The following is a 19,205-nucleotide window of genomic DNA, read 5'->3' as shown; positions in this document are numbered from 1 at the left end:
ATTCAATAATGTTATGTTGCTCTGTAAATTATACACATCTCTACCATGAACCATTAACAAAACATCAGTCATAAGTCCTTATCTATCAATAAATACTTTGAATGTAAATGGATTGAAATCTCCAATCAAAAGACAAGTTTGCTGAATAGTTTAAAAAACAAGATCCAACGATATGCTGCTTACAAAAGCCTCACATTAACCTTAAGGACACACAGAGGCTGAAAATAAAGGGATGGAAGAAGATATTCCAGGCAAACAGTAACCAAAAGAATAGGAGTGGCTATACTTACATCAGATAAAAGAGATGCATGGGGGAAAGCACAGCTTGATAAATGGTGCTGAGAAAATTGGAAATAAAACTAGACTTCTATCTCTCACAAAAATCAAATAAAAATGCATTAAAAACTTAAATGTAAGACCAAAACTATGAAAGTATTATAGGAAAACCGTGGGGAGGTACTTCATGATATTGGCTTAGACAGTGTTTTTTGGATATGTCTCAAAAAAGTAGACAAATAAGATTACATCCAATTAAAAAGATTCCATACTGAAAAAGATCAATCAACAGAGTGAGGAGACAACCTACAAAATAGAAGAAAATATTTGCAAACTATTCATTTGACAAGAAGTTAATATCCAAAATATACAAGGAACTTAAACAGCTTAACAGCTAAAAAAAAAAAAAAAAAAACAACAACAATAAAAGAAGTGCAAAAGACCTGAATACACATTTCTCAAAAGACATATGAATGACTAACAGTTATATGAAAAACTGCTCTCCATCACTAATTATCAGGGAAATACAAATCAAAACCACAGTGTGATATCACCTCAATCTGTTAAGATAGCTATTAGCAAAAAGACAAAAGATAGCAAGTGTTGGTGAGGATGTGGAGAAAAGGGAACCCTTGCACACTGTTGATGGCAATGTACATTAGTATAGCCATTATAGAAAACAGTATGGAGGTTTCTTAAAATATTAAAAATAGAACTACTGCATGATCAGTAATTCTACTGGGTATATATCTGAAGAAAATATAATGAATGTCACAGAGTTATCTTCATTTCCATATTTACTGAAGCACTACATATTCACAATAGCCAAGATATGGAACCAACCCAAGTGTCCATCAATGGATGAATGGTTAAAGAAAATGTGGTAAATCTACACAATGAAATACTACTCAGCCATAAAAGAGAATAAAATCCTGTCATTTGCAACAACATGAATAAACCTGGAGGACATTACATTAAGTATGCCAGGTCCAGAAAGACAAATACTGAATGATCTCACTTATGCAGAATATAAAAAAGTTCATCTCATAAAAGTAGAGAATAGAATAGTGGATAGCAGTGGCTGAGGAGGGTAGTGGGAAGGAGGGGTTGGGGGAGGTTGTGCAAAGGACACAAAGTTACTGTTAGGAGAAAATAGTTCCTGTGTTCTATTGCACATTAGGTTGACTATAGTTACCAATAATGTATATTTCAAAGTAGATAGAGGATTTTGAATGTTTTCACCACAAAGACATAAATGCTTGAGATGATGGATTTACTTACCCTGATTTGATGATTATACAGCATATACATATGTTGGAACATCATATACCCCATAAATATGTACAATTATTAAGTGTCAATTAAAAATAGATTAAAAAGATACATCATTTTTCTAATAGAAAAAACCTGAAAGCAACAACAATATCCATTAGCATTAGTGGGAATCTGATTATGTTTTAAAAACAAGATGTATTTCTGAACTAATATATAAAACCCTCCAAAAGAATATTAAAGTAAGGCACTAGGGCATATACAACTGTAATATACTTAACAGGACGAAAATAATACAAAACATGTTCTCTTTAACAATGAAATTATTAGAAATCAACAATAGAAAAAGATTTGGGAAATTCCAAACGTTGGAAGAGTCAACACTTTTCTAAGTAACCTATAGGTCAAAAAAGAAATTACAAGGGAAATAAAATATCTTGGACTGAGTGAAAAAGGAAAACACAACATAGTAAAATTTATGGAATTTAGCTAAAGAAGTAGTTGGAGTGAAATTTATAGCTGTAAGTGATTTTGTCAGAAAGAAATGGAATCATTAATCCTCTAAGCTTCTGCCTCAAGAAGACAGAAAAGGAAAAGTAAATCAAACAAGAAGTAAGTTGGAGAGAAAAAACTATAACTACCAGAGTGGAAAATGTTCAAATGGAAAACAGAAAATCAGCAATTTCAAAAGTTGGTTCTTAAAAAGGAATTACATAAAATTTTATTAAAAACTTTATGCTAATTCAACAACTTAGATGAATTGTAAAAATTTCTAGAAGTACATAAATTACCAAAACTGATTTAAGAAGAAAACATTAAATCAGGAAAAGAAGTGGAATTAACAATAAAAATCTTCCTACAAATAAAAGCTCAGACCAGATGACTTCACTGGTGAATTATCTATCAGACTTTTAAGAAAGAAATAATATCAACCCTACACAAACTCTTTCAGAAAATAGAGGGAGAGGGAACACTTTCCTACTCATTTTATGAAGCCGCTATTATCCTGACACCAAAGCCAGAGAAATACATCATATGAAAAGAAAACAGAAAAATCTTCCCCGAAAGAGGTTAAAAAAATCCTTAACAAAATTTGAGCAAACGAAATTCAGCAACATACACAAAGTTATATACCATGATCAAGTAGGGTTATTATCCCAGGAATGTTAAATTAGTTCAATATCTAAACATCATGTTATATAATATACCATATTAATAAAGGACAAAAACTACAGGATCATCCCAATAACTGCAGCAAAAATATTCGATAAAAACCAAGACCCATTGATTATTTAAATTTCCAGCAAACCAAGAATAGAAGACAACTTTCTCTACCTGATGAAGGGCATATAAAAATCCTGCCCTAAAATCAGATGTAATGATGCAAGACTAACATTTTCTTTCTAAAATTGGTGACAAGGTAAGGATGTCTGCTCACCTCTCTTGTACTCAATATCATTCTGGGAAGTTCAAGCAAGTGTAATAACGCAAGGAAAAGAAGTCAAAGGCATACAAATTGGAGAGGAAGAAGTGAAACTGTCTTTATTACCAGATGGTATAATAACTACATAGAAAATATGGAGTCTACAAAAAAAACCTCCAGACTTAAAAAGTCAGTTTAATAAAATTGCAGTGTACAAAATCAAAAATGAAAAACAAATGCATTTCTATATATTAGCAATAAACAACCTGAAAAGACAGAAAACAATTCCATTGACAATAACATCAACAAGAATAAAATAGCTAGAAATAAAATGAACAAAAGTACAAGATCTGTACACTGAAAACTACAAACTATTGCTGAGAGAAATTAAAGATCCAAATAAGTGAAGAGATACACTAGCTATGAATTAAAAGGTTCAGTGTTGGCAATTTTCCACAAATAGTTCTATAGATTCAATGTAACACCCAAATCTCAGCAGACCAAATAATTAAAAAGGCAATCCTAGGCCAGGCACAGTGACTCATTCCTGTAATCCCAGCTCTTTGGGAGGTAGAGGCAGGAAGATTGCTTGAGCCCAGGAGCTCTAGACACCCCTGGGAAACACAGTGAGACTTCATCACTAAAAGAACATTTAAAAAGCCAGGTACAGTGGCATGTGCCTGTAGTCCTACCTACTGGAAAGGCTGAGGTGAAGGATCACTTGAGCCCAGCAGTTTGAGGCAGCAGTGAGCTATGATTGCACCACTATACTGTAGCTTAGACAACAGAGTGAGACCCTGTCTCTTAAAAAAACAAAAACAAAAACAAAAATGAAAAAACAATCCAATACTAGAATGTCTATGGAAATGCCAAGGACCTAGAATAGCCAAATTATTTTGAAAAAGGAGAAAAAGTTGGAGGACTAACACCTCTGGTTTCAAGACTTAATAGAAAGCTAAAGTAACATAGAGAGAATGGTATTAGCACAAGAATAGACAAACAGATCAATGGAATGGAATAGGGCATCTAGAAATAAACCTCTCCACATTTATGCTAATTCATTTTTGACAAAAGTGTCAAGGGAATTCAATGAAAAATAGCTTTTTCAACAAACGGTGCTAGAGTGATTGTTGGATATACATAAGCAAAAAAAAAAAAAAAAAAAAAACCCTTAATTCACAGTATACACAAAAATTACCTTAAAATTGTTTATAGACCTAAATAAATGAGCTAAAGGTTTACAATTTTTAGAAGAAAACACAAGAAATCTTGGGTCAGGCAGATTTCTTAGATATCACCAAAAGAAGCATCCATACAAGAAAAAAACACTTGAGCCAGGCACGGTGGCTCACGCCTGTAATCCCAGCGCTTTAAGAGGCCGAGGCAGGTGGATCACAAGGTAGGTCAGGATATTGAGACCATCCCGGCCAACATGGTGAAACCCTGTCTCTACCAAAAATACAAAAAAGTAGCCGGGCATGGTGGCAGGCACCTGTAATCCCAGCTACTCAGGAGGCTGAGGCAGAAGAGTCACTTGAACTCAGGAGGCAGAGCTTGCAGTGAGCCAAGATCACACCACTGCACTCTAGCCTGGGCAACAGAGCAAGACTCCGTCTCGAAAAAAAAGAAAAAAAATTGATAAATTGGATTTTAACAGAAACACTTGTGTGCCTCAAAGGCACCACTAAGAAAATGAAAAGACAAGCCACAGACAGAAAATACCTGCAAATCACATAGCTTATAAAGGAAGAACTTTTACAACTTAATAAAACTTAAAAGGACAGCACAATATAGGCAAATTATTTGAATAGACATGCTACCGAAGATATATGAATGCTAATAAACACATGAAAACATGGCAAACATGTAAAAGGATTAGAGAAATGTAAATTAAAACCACATAAAGATGTCACTACATGCTCATTAGAATAACAATAATAAAGACTGATTATATCAAATGTGGGCAACAATGGGCAGCAATTGGAAACTTGTACAACAGCTGTTTTGGAAAACGTTCTATTTCTTAACAATTTCAATATATATTCTTCTTACAGTTGAGCAATACCACTCCTAGGTATCTACCCAAGCAAATGAAAACATAAGCACACACAAACACGTGTATTCAAATGTTCATAACATGATTCATAAACGTCAAAGACCGAAAACAACTCAAATGTCCATACACTAACGAATGGACATGAAAATGGAGTGGATCTGTACAATGGAATACTATGCAGCCATAAAAGAAACAAACCACTTAAACCTGCACCGACACAGGGAACTCTCACCAGCATTAAGCTAAGCAAAATATTACATACTGTATGATTCCATTTATGAAAACTTGTAGAAAGACAAAACTATTCAGAAAGCATATTAGTGGTTACCTGGGGTTTGGGGGAACTCTGGATGATGGATGTTCTAAGGATTATGATGATTGTTGCACAACTATATCATTTTAGCAACTTACTGAGCATACACTTACACTGGTGAGTGTTGTGGTACGTAAATTATACCACATGGTGTATGTAAAACAAATACCAAATAACCAAGGCATTTTAAAGTAACACACATGTATCCCATCTACATTAAACTTACTATATATATTCACACATGTGCTAGCAGACCATAAACTTTCTGTGACTATACATACAATATATTTGCCTCAGGGAGAAAGGACTGAAAGTCTGGGATAGGACAGAAAATTACTTTCATTTTATACTTGTTGACATATGTGCTTTAAAAAAGTGAAACCATGTACATTATTACTTTATAAATTAAAAACTCTAGTAAATAATTAAAAACAGCCGACCACCCATAGTCCTGATATAAGGACCCAGGCCTGCAACTCAGCTCTTGAGTCTGCTTATCTCAATGAGGTCATAGGCACTTCTGAGTAGCCCATAATAAGATAAAGTGAATTTCGCCACCTAAGCATGGTGCTAGTTCCTATTAATTTCAGAGAGATGAGTGCAAATTGTGGGAATCAGGGTAAACTCAAGAGGTTTTCAACTAGAAGTACTTTAAGCATCACAGCATACTGCATTTTGCTATGCTAGGCAAAAAACAAAAAGCAAGTCCCTCATCCCCAAACACAACCCAAATGCAAAGACCACTTTGATTACTTGTGGAGTAAATGGGGGGCAAAGGAAAAGTGAGAATAGGGTAGCCTAGCTGATAGCAGGCATACAATACATGTTTTCAGAAAAGTACAAATTACCATAATGTAAATTAGGGATTTCAAAGTACCTTTTTTTCTGCTATGTCATGCTTTTAGAAGAAGCTGTATATAAAAAATGTGTCCAAATTTGTTTCTATGAATCATACAGTAGATAGTGCACAGTGATTTTGTGATACCCTTTAATATCAAGAACTTGTTCCAAATATTTGATTTTCAATTGGACACTATGAAGATATGACTGTTTAATTAGGAATGTTTAATCTTAAGCAATGCAAGAAATTAAAATACCCTGCCAACATTTAATTATCAGAATTCAACTGCTATTTTGTGACAATGCCTTGAGAAGGTCACATTTAAGATTGTTTTGCTATCATATGAATTTCCCTTTTAGTACAGGAACCTAAGACTTTATGGAGCACAGCTCACAAATGCCTGGTGTTTGCTGTCTGTTTCCAGACAAGGAATCAATAATGTAATACTTCCTTGAAGGAAAAACACCTGCAGAGAGGGCCAAATAAATCATAAAAGGTGCTACTTTCTTTCAGCTTTGAGTGCCTTCACTTGCTTTTCAAACTGACAGTTTCAGGCTGTTTTGAGTGCTTTGAATAAGCAACCACATGTTGGTCACATGTGTGTCCTTCATGCATGAGTTCCTCATTGTCCTGTTCCTTTTGACCCATCCATGCTGAAGCTTCGGTATTAATTTAGACTCGCCAGACATTTAGTGAGCAGATGTTGGGCTACAACACTACCATTGGGTTAGGTAGTATTATTATCCCATTGCAACAGATGACACGGCTGAGGCTCATTAACTTTCAGTGTCCTAAGTCCACAAATTGGCAAATAGGAAAACCAGGGCTTAGCCTGATCCTTTTCCTTTACTCTTTTTTTGAGATAGTATCCTCTTTATCTATGGCCCCTTCCCTCCCTCTTCTCTCCAGATTCGCTGGTCATCCAGAGCAAAGCAGAAGAGATGTGCAGAAGGGGCCCTGTGCTTTACCCCATTCCCTTCCCCACAGAGAAGGTAGAGGGGAAGAAACATTCAGGGCTTAGAGCTTCTACCACACTTGGCCCTGTTCCTATTTCCATACTTTGCCCACGACACTCAGCCCAGAACTTCAGCCCTCACCCTGTTCTGTAACTTTCTTCTCAGATCATGGGAGGTACTCTGGGTAATTGTTTCTAGAGCAGTCCCTGCAGTAGCAGAAGTGTCCTGAACAACATCATTCCAAACATTGAAAAGATTTTTCGACAGTAGCACAGCTCCCAGAGCTCTCACAGTTCATGGTCCTTCTGAGTATTGTCAAGACTGTGCTTGGGCTTGGGAGGGGTTGAACCAGCTTCCACCTGCTAGCCTGGAAACCTAAGCACGATTCAAAGCATTGCTTCCATCGGAAAAGCAGGTTTCTTAATTAAATCAATGGGAAACCAGTTTGAGTTCTCCATGACTGATACATGAATGAACTTTTGAAACAGAATACATTCATACTTGGGGATTTAATCTTTACCCTCCAACTTTCTATCAATATGTTTGTAAGACTGAAACAACTATTATTGTGTTTAATACAAAATAGAAAAAGACGTATTCTCAGAATTCAAAAACACAGCTTCCTTTAATTCGTATTTTTCTCTCTTTCTCTTTAAGCTTTATTTTTTAAAGTATAATTTCATTCAACTCCAAGGAAATCTCCATTTTAACAATATTATTAAAGGATCCTACTATTTTTTACCCATATATGTTATTGCTGAGCCAGTGTTTGTCTTACCTCCTCGATGGATAATCAAAGACGTTTCGCTTCCAATGGGACAGTCCTTAAGTATATCCACTACTTCTGTATGGCTCAGGTTCTGTACATTCTGCTGGTTGATCTCAACAATGAGGTCACCTTCACACAGGCCAGGGCATCCCTGAATGTCAAGTATTTGTTTCACTCGCTGTCCTGTAGGACTGTCGGCAATAGTGAAGCCGAAGCCCTGGGCACCTTTCACAATGGTTAAGGTCATAAGTTCAGCTTGGGTGGCCCCAGATGAAGCCATAGACACATTGTCATCATGGACGGGCGGTGGATATGTGCCATCTAGCTGACCATCAGCTGGAATGGAGTGCAAAGAATGAGGCGGCCGATCTGTTATATCTGGAACTGACTGTGAGGTCCGAGAAATGTATTCCAAATATGTTTCATAGTTGTGTCTTCCATTGACCATCACTGGAGGCGGCCTCTCCATTATTGCAAGGGGTGGCACCATGCTGTTAGCAGGGTCTTCAGGATCAAAGGGCAAAGGGTAGCCACGACACAACACCAGGTTGACACTCTGACCAATAGGAACAGACTGGAAAAGTTTGACAACATCTGCATGAGTGTGTCCAAGGACACAAACTTCATTAATATAGACAATGACATCACCTGTAAGAAAAAAGAGATTGACAACATGAGGTAAGTTCAATTAACGTTGACATAGAGAAATGGAATTATTTATGAGACTAGTGAGAGGTGCTGTTTCTCAGTAAGCAGTGAGAAAATCAATTAGAATATACTTAAAATCACTGTAGGTGACTCAAGGTTACAACAGGACTGTCAACAAATATAATGATCAAATGCTGAAAAAAAAGCTACTTGGTTATTCTTGAAGTTCAGAAAAAACTTCATATTCAGAAAGAAAGGCTCTGAGAGAAAAGGTTAGAAGAATTTGTACCTTGAAGAAGCACATTCTCTATGTTTCTTTTTCATCTTATTTTCCATCTTCGGTGTAATTCAGTTAATAGAATTTTCAAACTATTGAGAAGTAGTGGTCATGAGTTTTAGATGAAAAAGAAAGCCCTACCATTTTTTTGTGTAAGTTTAATAAGTCAATTGCCTTTTTTCTCTTTTATGGAAGAGAAAAACTTTGCCCATTTATTTATTTTTTTCCATCTATAGCAGGTAATTACAAAGCTTCCATGTATATGCAAGCAAAGGTCAAGAGTGCAGGTTTTGGGATTAGGGAGCTGGGTTGACATCTTGGCTCAACTATTTAACAGATACATGATATTGACCAAGTTACCTGCTTTCAGCCACAGTTCCTCATTTGTAAAGTTGTGAGAATGAAATGACATAATGTAGGAAAAGTACTTGGCATAGTGTGTGACACACAGTGCTCAATAAATGTGGACTATTATTAATATGATTGTTGTTAAAATAGGATGGAAGAGATTTGGGACCCTTGGTTTCAAACAGAAAGCTGCCATAGTTCATCCTCTGATCTTAGATAAACTAATATTTCTGCGGATCATTTTCAGTAAAGGCACTTGTCCTTTCTCCCCAGTGAACTATCACAGATTTTCAGAGGTCTACTGGTTAGAGGCTAACTTTAGATTAGAAATGCCCTGAATGCAAATTATTCATTATAAAATATGTTCAGAGAAATATTTTTTCCTGCTTAAAATGCAGAAAATCATGGCTGTTTGAGATAAATGTTTAAAAAAATTTTCAATTATGTATGAATAACAATTTTATTTTTGGAGAACTATTTTATCATGGATTGTTATTTTTATCTTCACAAACCATAATACTTGAAAATTGAACTTGCAAATTGAGATTGTGCCTGACTATGCTGAGGAGTACATTAGGGATGAAAAGACATGTTTTCACAGATTGTCAAATAAACAACTCAGAACACATCAGTTTATCAGAATAATTCTGGAATGGGAGGTGCAAATGGCTAGGGATTTCATTCTGAGACATCCTTGCCCAGCAAGCTTGCAAACATCAAAAATGAAAAACAGAGTTGAACTTTTAGAGTTGACTACTTTTCTGGTCTTTTGTAGGTATATAACATAAAATGAATAAAACAATTAACAGCATTGTCTTAATTAACAGTCCCTCTTCCCAAATTGACAGAGAGGCCAAGCAGACATTTTCAGGGATCCAGATTAGGTCTGCCTCTAGAAAATGTCACAACCTATGTGATTGGTCAGATGAAACTTCACTTTTCCATAATGTCTGTCAGGGAGGGTACTGATGTGGAGGCTGGAACGTGGGTCCATGGCTCAGAACTGAATTGGAGTGGACATTCCCTCACTGCTATTATAATTCCTCATCAGCCTGTGGCAGCTGGGGATGCTTTGGGCATCGTTTTTAATTGATTCTGTTCATCTCAGTATCCCAGAGAAGTGTCTAATTCAGATAGACTATTTTTTTCTCTTCCTGTTTCTTTTAGTTTTAATGTTATATTATTTTCCACATTTAAAAGGTTGAAAGAACAACAAATACTTGTATACTAACATCCAACTTAATGACTGGAACATTGCTAGTTTTAGTTGAATCCCCCGTGGCTAGCACCTCTCCCCCAACTTGCTTTCCTTTACAGCCCTTTCTAAGGTAACCATTGTCCTACTTGAGGTTTGTTATTTACATATACTTTATATCATATCTAGGTGTCCATAAAAATAATATCTCTAAATAGTATCTAATCCCTAAATAATAATCCCTGGAAAGTATTTTTACATATTTTAAGCCTTTTGTAAACAGTATATATTTTAATATTCTGTAACTTTTCTTAAAATATGTTTGTGATATTTATTTTGATACTTGTGCCTCTAGTTCATTAGTTTTCATCATAATATAGTATTTATTGATGGCTATATTACTACTTAATAACATTCATCCATTCTTTTGTTAATGGACACTGGAGTTATGAGAAATTTGTGGCTATTTAAAATAACTCTGCCATGAACCCTGTGCTGGCACAGACCATGTGCATCTTCAACTTTGTTAGATAATGGCAAACAGCTGACAAAAGAGGTCATATCAATTGACACTCCCATCGGTAGTGTGTTGAAATTTTCATTGCTTTACATCTGACATAGTACTTGGTATTCTCATACTTAATTTTTACTAATCTAATGGATGTGATCATAGTTTTGATTTGCATTTCCCAGACTGCCAGTGAGGGTGAGCATCTTTTCATGTTTATTGGCCTTTTGGATTTTCTCTTAGGTATGCCTTGTTTCCTCAATCTTCCTATTCAGTGAGTTTTTTTTTTTTTTTAAACTCATTGACTATTTTTGATGTCTACTTTCATTCTTGATCCAACATTCTCCTTAGGTTTAGGAAGCTGTAAGGTATAGTAGAGATCACATGGGATATGAGGTCGAAAGACTGGTCTGAGTTCTAGTTTCATCACTTATTAGCTGTATAACTTTCCCAAACTGGCTTCAATCCTCTGTGACTCCGATTCTTTAGAAGTAATGATGAGCAATAGTAACAGCAGCTTATTGTTCTATGGGAAACAACGAATGAGATCATACAGGTGAAACGGTTTCTAAGCTATAAATTATTATGCAACAGATGATTGCTATTTCAGTAATTACTATTTGTCCTTCGTTATTTTCTTCCATAAAATCAGGACAGTCCTACCAAGATATTCCCACAACAGTTACAGTCAAAGATGATTGTGGAAATGATGGGTTTCTGAATGGCCAAGTAAAAGTGAGAAAGGGAACAAATGCCACTTCCTCTAAGGCTCTCCCAAACTTTAATCATTGTTAACAGACTCCTTAGTCCCCAAGCGTGCTCTCTCCTTCCCTCTGCTCTGCCAGAATTTCATAGGAAAAAAGAACTAAGGGTCATGTTGAAAGCTCTCAAGGTTCCCTACCAGGTCTAAAGAGTAGTTGTTTGAATTATAGTGATTAATGTTATCTATTTTTGAGTTTTAATGTGATCTTGCTATTTAGAAACAGAGAACTATTTGTGTTTCTTAGACTGCCTTTTACAATTTATGGGTATTTTCCACTCACAGCAATTTTTCAAGTCATCAGGCAAGTGAGAAAGAACCCTGCAACAATATCTTTATGAAGATAGAAGATTTCTGAATGCAAAAGATGAGTGACCAGTTATCACAGGACAAAACTATATAACAACTTGACAGTACTCAACTGCCCACTTTAAAAAAAATATATAGATGTCTAGATAATAAGTCATGGCCAAAACTCTTGTAGATGGGGATGTCAGCAAACATTTGCTTGTTCAGATAGAATTCATTGGGTAGAATATTTATAGACTGTGCTGTATAAATGTCATTTACATGTCATGAAATAAAAATATAAGACACCTGGTATATGTCATCTGACAGTGCCATGTCAAGTCCTCAGACAGATTGAGTTTAAGAGCATAGAAAGGGACGTCATCAGGAAGACTGGCTCTGGCCCTAACCTGTTGGCCTACTTGAGAGGGAGAATTGGAAGAGACACTTGATCTCCCCATCTCTCAATTTCTTCTTTTATAAAATGGGAATAAAAATATCTCCTCCGTTTCCTCTTTTGCAGAGCTACTGTGAAAATGAGATCATCCTTGTGAAAATACTTATAATTTTATAAAATTTTTTCTGCATAAAAATAAGAAGATACATTTCTTTTGAAAGCTAAGCATATATTTTCATTACTATATTGCTGGAAAGTTTACTTTGTTTCCTAAATGGTCATTCACTTCAGGCCATATTTAGGTTAGTTTTAGGCCTGTTGGTCAGATTGAGTGTGAGTGATGAGTTAGGTGTCCCACAGGTCTGGTCTCAAACAACCTGAATGCCATTTATGGAATTTCAAAGTGCAAGTGAGGTAGAATGAGTTTGTTGAAGCAGGAGCTTTAAAACTGCTGTCCTGTATGAAAAGATGTTCTAAGATAATTTTTTCTTTCTTAGTCATGGGAATCAAAATACAGAATAGGATACATCATCATTTTGGATAAAATAGGGCACTCTACATAAAGCATTGCTTTAATTAGTTATTTTTATACCTCTTTCCTCTACCCCCCGCATTCTTTGAGTCACTGTGGCCTACAGAATCTTCCTTTTCAACATCTCTCACTTACCACTCCCTCTCTGCCTTCCTTAAACACCACCTTGGACCAGACTAATTTACTTCCTAGTCAATTCTCATCTTACAGTCTACTCTATTAAGTTCAAACTACTTGATCTCTTGATCAACTGTTTAAGTCTTTCCAACTTATCTTTGTCTTCACCACCCAATAAGTTATTCTTGTGAAGCTGGTATCTTCACTACTCACAACTTACAAATCGTTACTTGCCTCTAGTTAAATTCTGCTATCCCTTTACCCTCAAGTGCACTTCCTTTCTATGTATGAATTCATGCCTACTAATTCATTTCCTTCCTCACGTCTTCAAAGGTATCTTTCATCACTCCTCCTGACATTGCTCCTATCTCATGTCTGAGGCTTGCAAATGCATCTCAGACTTTGTTCCTTTGTGGGAGTTCTACCCGTTCCAAGATTTCTCTGCACTATATAGAGAGCATCATTACTATGTTGAGAATTCTTCAGGTATTTAGGATAGATTCTCACTGAATAAAGGATAGAAAGATTTAGTCAGAGGAAACCAGAAAAGATTTCATAGCTAAATGTACTACCTCCATTTTAGTTTAGTTTAGTGTTTCTAACTTCTGTTTTTGCCAAGTTACCCAGATTTTTTTTTATTATACTTTAAGTTCTAGGGTGCATGTGCACAACGTGCAGGTTTGTTACATATGTATACATGTGCCATGTTGGTGTGCTGCACCCATTAACTCATCATTTACATTAGGTATATCTCCTAATGCTATCCCTCCCCCCTGTCCCCTCCCCACAATAGGCCCTGGTGTGTGATGATCCCCTTTCTGTGTCCAAGTGATCTCGTTGTTCAATTCCCACCTATGAGTGAGAACATGCGGTATTTGGTTTTCTGTTCTTGTGATAGTTTGTTCAGAATGATGGTTTCCAGCTGCATCCATGTCCCTACAAAGGACACGAACTCATCCTGTTTTATGGCTGCATAGTATTCCATGGTGTATATGTGCCACATTTTCTTAATCCAGTCTGTCACTGATGGACATTTGGGTTGATTCCAAGTCTTTGCTACTGTGAATAGTGTCACAATAAACATGTGTGCATGTGTCTTTATAGCAGCATGACTTATAATCCTTTGGGTATATACCCAGTAATGGGATGGCTGGGTTCAAATGGTATTTCTAGTTCTAGATCCTTAAGGAATCACCACACTGTCCTCCACAATGGTTGAACTAGTTTACAGTCCCACCAACAGTGTAAAAGTGTTCCTATTTCTCCACATCCTCTCCAGCACCTGTTGTTTCCTGACTTTTTAATGACTGCCATTCTAACTGGTATGAGATGGTATCTCATTGTGGTTTTGATTTGCATTTCTCTGATGGCAAGTGATGATGAGCATTTTTTCATGTGTCTGTTGGTTGTATGAATGTCTTCTTTTGAGAAGTGTCTTCATATCCTTTGCCCACTTTTTGATGGGGTTGTTTTTTTCTTGTAAATTTAATTGAGTTCTTTATAGGTTCTGGATATTAGCCCTTTGTTAGATAAGTAGATTGCAAAAATTTTCTCCCATTTTGTAGGTTGCCTGTTCACTCTGATGGTAGTTTCTTTTGCTGTGCAGAAGCTCTTTAATTAGATCCCAGTTGTCAATTTTGGCTTTTGTTGCCATTGCTTTTGGTGTTTTAGTCATGAAGTCCTTGCCCATGCCTATGTCCTGAATAGTATCACCTAGGTTTTCTTCTAGGGTTTTTATGGTTTTAGGTCTAACATTTAAGTCTCTAATCCATCTTGAATTAATTTTTGTATAAGGAGTAAGGAAAGGACCCAGTTTCAGCTTTCTACTTATGGCTAGCCAATTTTCCCAGCACCATTTATTAAATAGGGAATCCTTTCCCCATTTCTTGTTTTTGTCAGGTTTGTCAAAGATCAGATGGCTGTAGATATGTAGTATTATTTCTGAGGACTCTGTTCTGTTCCATTGGTCTGTATCTCTGTTTTAGTACCAGTACCATGCTGTTTTGGTTACTGTAGCCTTGTAGTATAGTTTGAAGTCAGGTAACGTGATGCCTCCAGCTTTGTTCTTTTGGCTTAGGATTGTCTTGGCAATGCTGGGTCTTTTTTGGTTCCATATGAACTTTAAAGCAGTTTTTTCCAATTCTGTGAAGAAAGTCATTGGTAGCTTAATGGGGATGGCATTGAATCTATAAATTACCTTGGGCAGTATGGCCATTTTCACAATATTGATTCTTCCTATCCATGAACATTGTTCTTCCATTTGTTTGTGTCCTCTTTTATTTCACTGAGCAGTGGTTTGGAGTTCTCCTTGAAGAGTTCCTTTATATCCCTTGTAAGTTGGATTCCTAGGTATTTTATTCTCTTTGAAGCTATTGTGAAGGGGAGTTCATTCATGATTTGGCTCTCTGTTTGTCTGTTACTGGTGTATAAGAATGCTTGTGATTTTTGCACATTGATTTTGTATCCTGAGACTTTGCTGAAGTTGCTTATCAACTTAAGGAGATTTTAGGCTGAGACAATGGGGTTTGCTAAATATACAATCATGTCATCTGCAAACAGGGACAATTTGACTTCTTCTTTTCCTAACTGAATACCCTTTATTTCTTTCTCTTGCCTGATTGCCCTGACCAGAACTTCCAACACTATGTTGAATAGGAGTGGTGAGAGAGGGCATCCCTGTCTTGTGCCAGTTTTCAAAGGGAATGCTTCCAGTTTATGCTCATTCAGTATGATATTGGCTGTGGGTTTGTCATAAATAGCTCTTATTATTGTGAGATACGTTCCATCAATACCGAGTTTATTGAGAGTTTTTCACATGAAGGGCTGTTGAATTTTGTCAAAGGCCTTTTCTGCATCTATTGAGATAATCATGTGGTTTTTGTCTTTGGTTCTGTTTATATGCTGGATTACGTTTATTAATTTGCGTATGTTGAACCAGCCTTGCATCCCAGGGATGAAGCCCACTTGATTGTGGTGGATAAGCTTTTTGATATGCTACTGGATTCGGTTTGCCAGTATTTTATTGAGGATTTTTGCATCGATGTTCATCAGGGATATTGGTCTAAAATTCTCTTATTTTGTATCTCTGTCAGGCTTTGGTATCAGGATGATGTTGGCCTTGTAAAATGAGTTAGGGAGGATCCCCTCTTTTTCAATTGATTGGAATAGTTTCAGAAGGAATGGTATCAACTTCCCCTTGTACCTCTGGTAGAATTCAGCTGTGAATCTGTCTGGTCCTGGACTTTTTTTCATTGGTAGGCTATTAATTATTGCCTCAATTTCAGAGTCTGCTATTGGTCTACTCAGGGATTCAACTTCTTCCTGGTTTAGTCTTGGGAGAGTGTAAGTGTCCAGGAAATTATCCATTTCTTCTAGGTTTCCTAGTTTATTTGCATAGAGGTGTTTATAGTATTCTCTGATGGTAGTTTGTATTTCTGTCGGGTCGGTGGTGATATCCTCTTTATCATTTTTTATTGCATCTCTTTGATTCTTCTCTCTTTTCTTTTTTAGTCTTGCTAGCGGTCTATCAGTTTTGTTGATCTTTTCAAAAAAACCAGCTCCTGGATTCATTGATTTTTTGGAGGGTTTTCTGTGTCTCTATCTCCTTCAGTTCTGCTCTGATCTTAGTTATTTCTTGCCTTCTGCTAGCTTTTGAATGTGTTTGCTCTTGCTTCTCTAGTTCTTTTAATTGTGATGTCAGGATGTCAATTTTAGATCTTTCCTGCTTTCTCTTGTGGACATTTAGTGCTATAAATTTCCCTCTACACACTGCTTTAAATGTGCCCCAGAGATTCTGGTATGTTGTATCTTTGTTCTCATTGGTTTCAAAGAACATCTTTATTTCTGCCTTCATTTCGTTATGTACCCAGTAGTCATTCAGGAGCAGGTTGTTCAGTTTCCATGTAATTGAGTGGTTTTGATTGAGTTTCTTAGTCATGAGTTCTAGTTTGATTGCACTGTGGTCTGGGAGACAGTTTGTTACAATTTCTGTTCTTTTACATTTGCTGAGGAGTGCTTTACTTCCAACTATGTGGTCAATTTTGGAATAAGTGCAATGTGGTGCTGAGAAGAATGTATATTCTGTTGATTTGGGGTGGAGAGTTCTGTAGATGTCTATTAGGTCTGCTTGGTGCAGAGTTGAGTTCAATTCCTGGATATCCTTGTTAACTTTCTGTCTCGTTGATCTGTCTAATGTTGACTGTGGGGTGTTGAAGTTTCCCATTATTATTGTATGGGAGTCTAAGTCTCTTTGTAAGTCTCCAAGGACTTGCTTTATGAATCTGGGTGCTCCTGTATTGGGTGCATATATATTTAGGATAGTTAGCTCTTCCTGATGAATTGATCCCTTTACCATTATGTAATGGCCTTCTTTGTCTCTTTTGATCTTTGATGGTTTAAAGTGTTTTATCAGAGACTAGGATTGCAACCCCTGCTTTTTTTTGTTCTCCATTTGCTTGGTAAATCTTCCTCCATCCCTTTATTTTGAGCCTATGTGTGTCTCTGCATATGAGATGGGTCTCCTGAATAGAGCAAACTGATGGGTCTTGACTCTTTATCCAATTTGCTAGTCTATGTCTTTTAATTGGAGCATTTAGTCCATTTACATTTAAGGTTAATATTGTTATGTGTGAACTTGATCCTGTCATTATGATATTAGCTGGTTATTTTGCTTGCTAGTTGATGCAGTTTCTTCCTAGCATCGATGGACTTTACATTTTGACATATTTTTGCAGTGGCTGATATCTGTTGTTCCTTTCCATGTTTAGTGCTTCCTTCAGGATCTCTTGTAGGGCAGGCCTGGTAGTGACAAAATCTCTAACCATTTGCTTGTCTGTAAAGGATTTTATTTCTCCTTCACTTATGAAACTTAGTTTGGCTGGATATGAAATTCTGGGTTGAAAATTCTTTTCTTTAAGAATGTTGAATATTGGCCCCCACTTTCTTCTGGCTTGTAGAGTTTCTGCCGAGAGATCTGCTGTTAGTCTGATGGGCTCCCCTTTGTGTGTAACCCGACCTTTCTCTCTGGCTGCCCTTAACATTTTTTGCTTCATTTCAACTTTGGTGAATCTGACAATTATGTGTCTTGGAGTTGCTCTTCTCGAGGTGTTCTCTGTATTTCCTGAATTTGAATGTTGGCCTGCCTTACTAGGTTGGGGACGTTCTCCTGGATGACATCCTGCAGAGTGTTTTCCAACTTGGTTTCATTTTCCCCGTCACTTTCAGGCACACCAATAAGACGTAGATTTGGTCTTTTCAGATAATCCCATACTTCTTGGAGGCTTTGTTCACTTCTTTTTACTCTTTTTTCTCTACACTTCTCTCCTCACTTCATTTCATTCATTTGATCTTCAATCGCTGATACTCTTTCTTCCAGTTGATTGAGTTGGTTACTGAAGCTTGTGCATTTGTCACGTAGTTCTTGTGTTATGGTTTTCATCTCTATTAGTTCTTTTACGGTTTTCTCTGCATTGATTATTCTAGTTATCTATTTATTGATTCCTTTTTCAAGGTTTTTAGTTTCTTTGCACTGGTTAGATAGTTTCTCCTTTAGTTCTGAGAAGTTTGATTGACTGAAGCCTTCTTCTCTCAACTAGTCAAAGTCATTCTCCGTCCAGCTTTGTTCCGTTGCTGGTGATGAGCTGCGTTCCTTTGAAGGGGGAGATGCCCTCTGATTTTTTGAATTTCCAGCTTTTCTGCACTGCTTTTTCCCCATCTTTGTGGTTTTATCTGCCTTTGGTCTTTGATGATGGTGACGTACTGATGGGGTTTTGGTGTGGGTGTCCTTCCTGTTAGTTTTCCTTCTAATAGTCAGGACCCTCAGCTGTAGGTCTGTTGGAGTTTGCTTGAAGTCCACTCCAGACCCTGTTTGCCTGGGTATCAGCAGCGGAGGCTGCAGAAGATAGAATATTGCTGAATAGCGAGTGTTGCTGTCTGATTCTTGCTCTGGAAGCTTCGTCTCAGGGGTGTACCCTGCCATGTGAGGTGTGAGGTGTTGGTCTGCACCTCAGTTGAAAATGCAGAAATCACCCGTCTTCTGTGTCGCTCACGCTGGGAGCTGGAGGCTGGAGCTGTTCCTATTTGGCCATCTTGGGCATGCCCTTGCTCAAATGCTACCCAGATTTTTGATAAAAAAAATTAAAAAATCCTGACAACTCCCATCCTACCAATTACATGCATTCTACATTAAAAATTATTATTTTTAAAGTTTCCTCTCAGTTAATAAGATTTA

The 19,205-nt window shown here is 36.8% G+C and overlaps 1 protein-coding gene across 7 annotated transcripts in view; it reads right to left on the bottom strand.

The window, feature by feature from the left end:
• The window catches only part of MAGI2 (membrane associated guanylate kinase, WW and PDZ domain containing 2), a 1,465,424-nt gene that overhangs the window by 240,715 nt on the left and 1,205,504 nt on the right, over positions 1-19,205 (bottom strand). For all 7 annotated transcript variants that reach the window (XM_073009192.1, XM_073009190.1, XM_073009193.1 and 4 more), the window contains one exon: positions 7,916-8,554. In XM_073009192.1, coding sequence (XP_072865293.1) covers positions 7,916-8,554 — 639 coding nt within the window. The remainder of the gene's footprint in view (positions 1-7,915; positions 8,555-19,205) is intronic.

Source organism: Chlorocebus sabaeus, chromosome 21, assembly GCF_047675955.1.
Source record: "Chlorocebus sabaeus isolate Y175 chromosome 21, mChlSab1.0.hap1, whole genome shotgun sequence".
Classification (NCBI taxonomy): domain Eukaryota; kingdom Metazoa; phylum Chordata; class Mammalia; order Primates; family Cercopithecidae; genus Chlorocebus; species Chlorocebus sabaeus.
The sequence above is the reverse complement of the archived record's forward strand: the minus strand, read 5'-3'. Positions and strand labels throughout refer to the sequence as shown.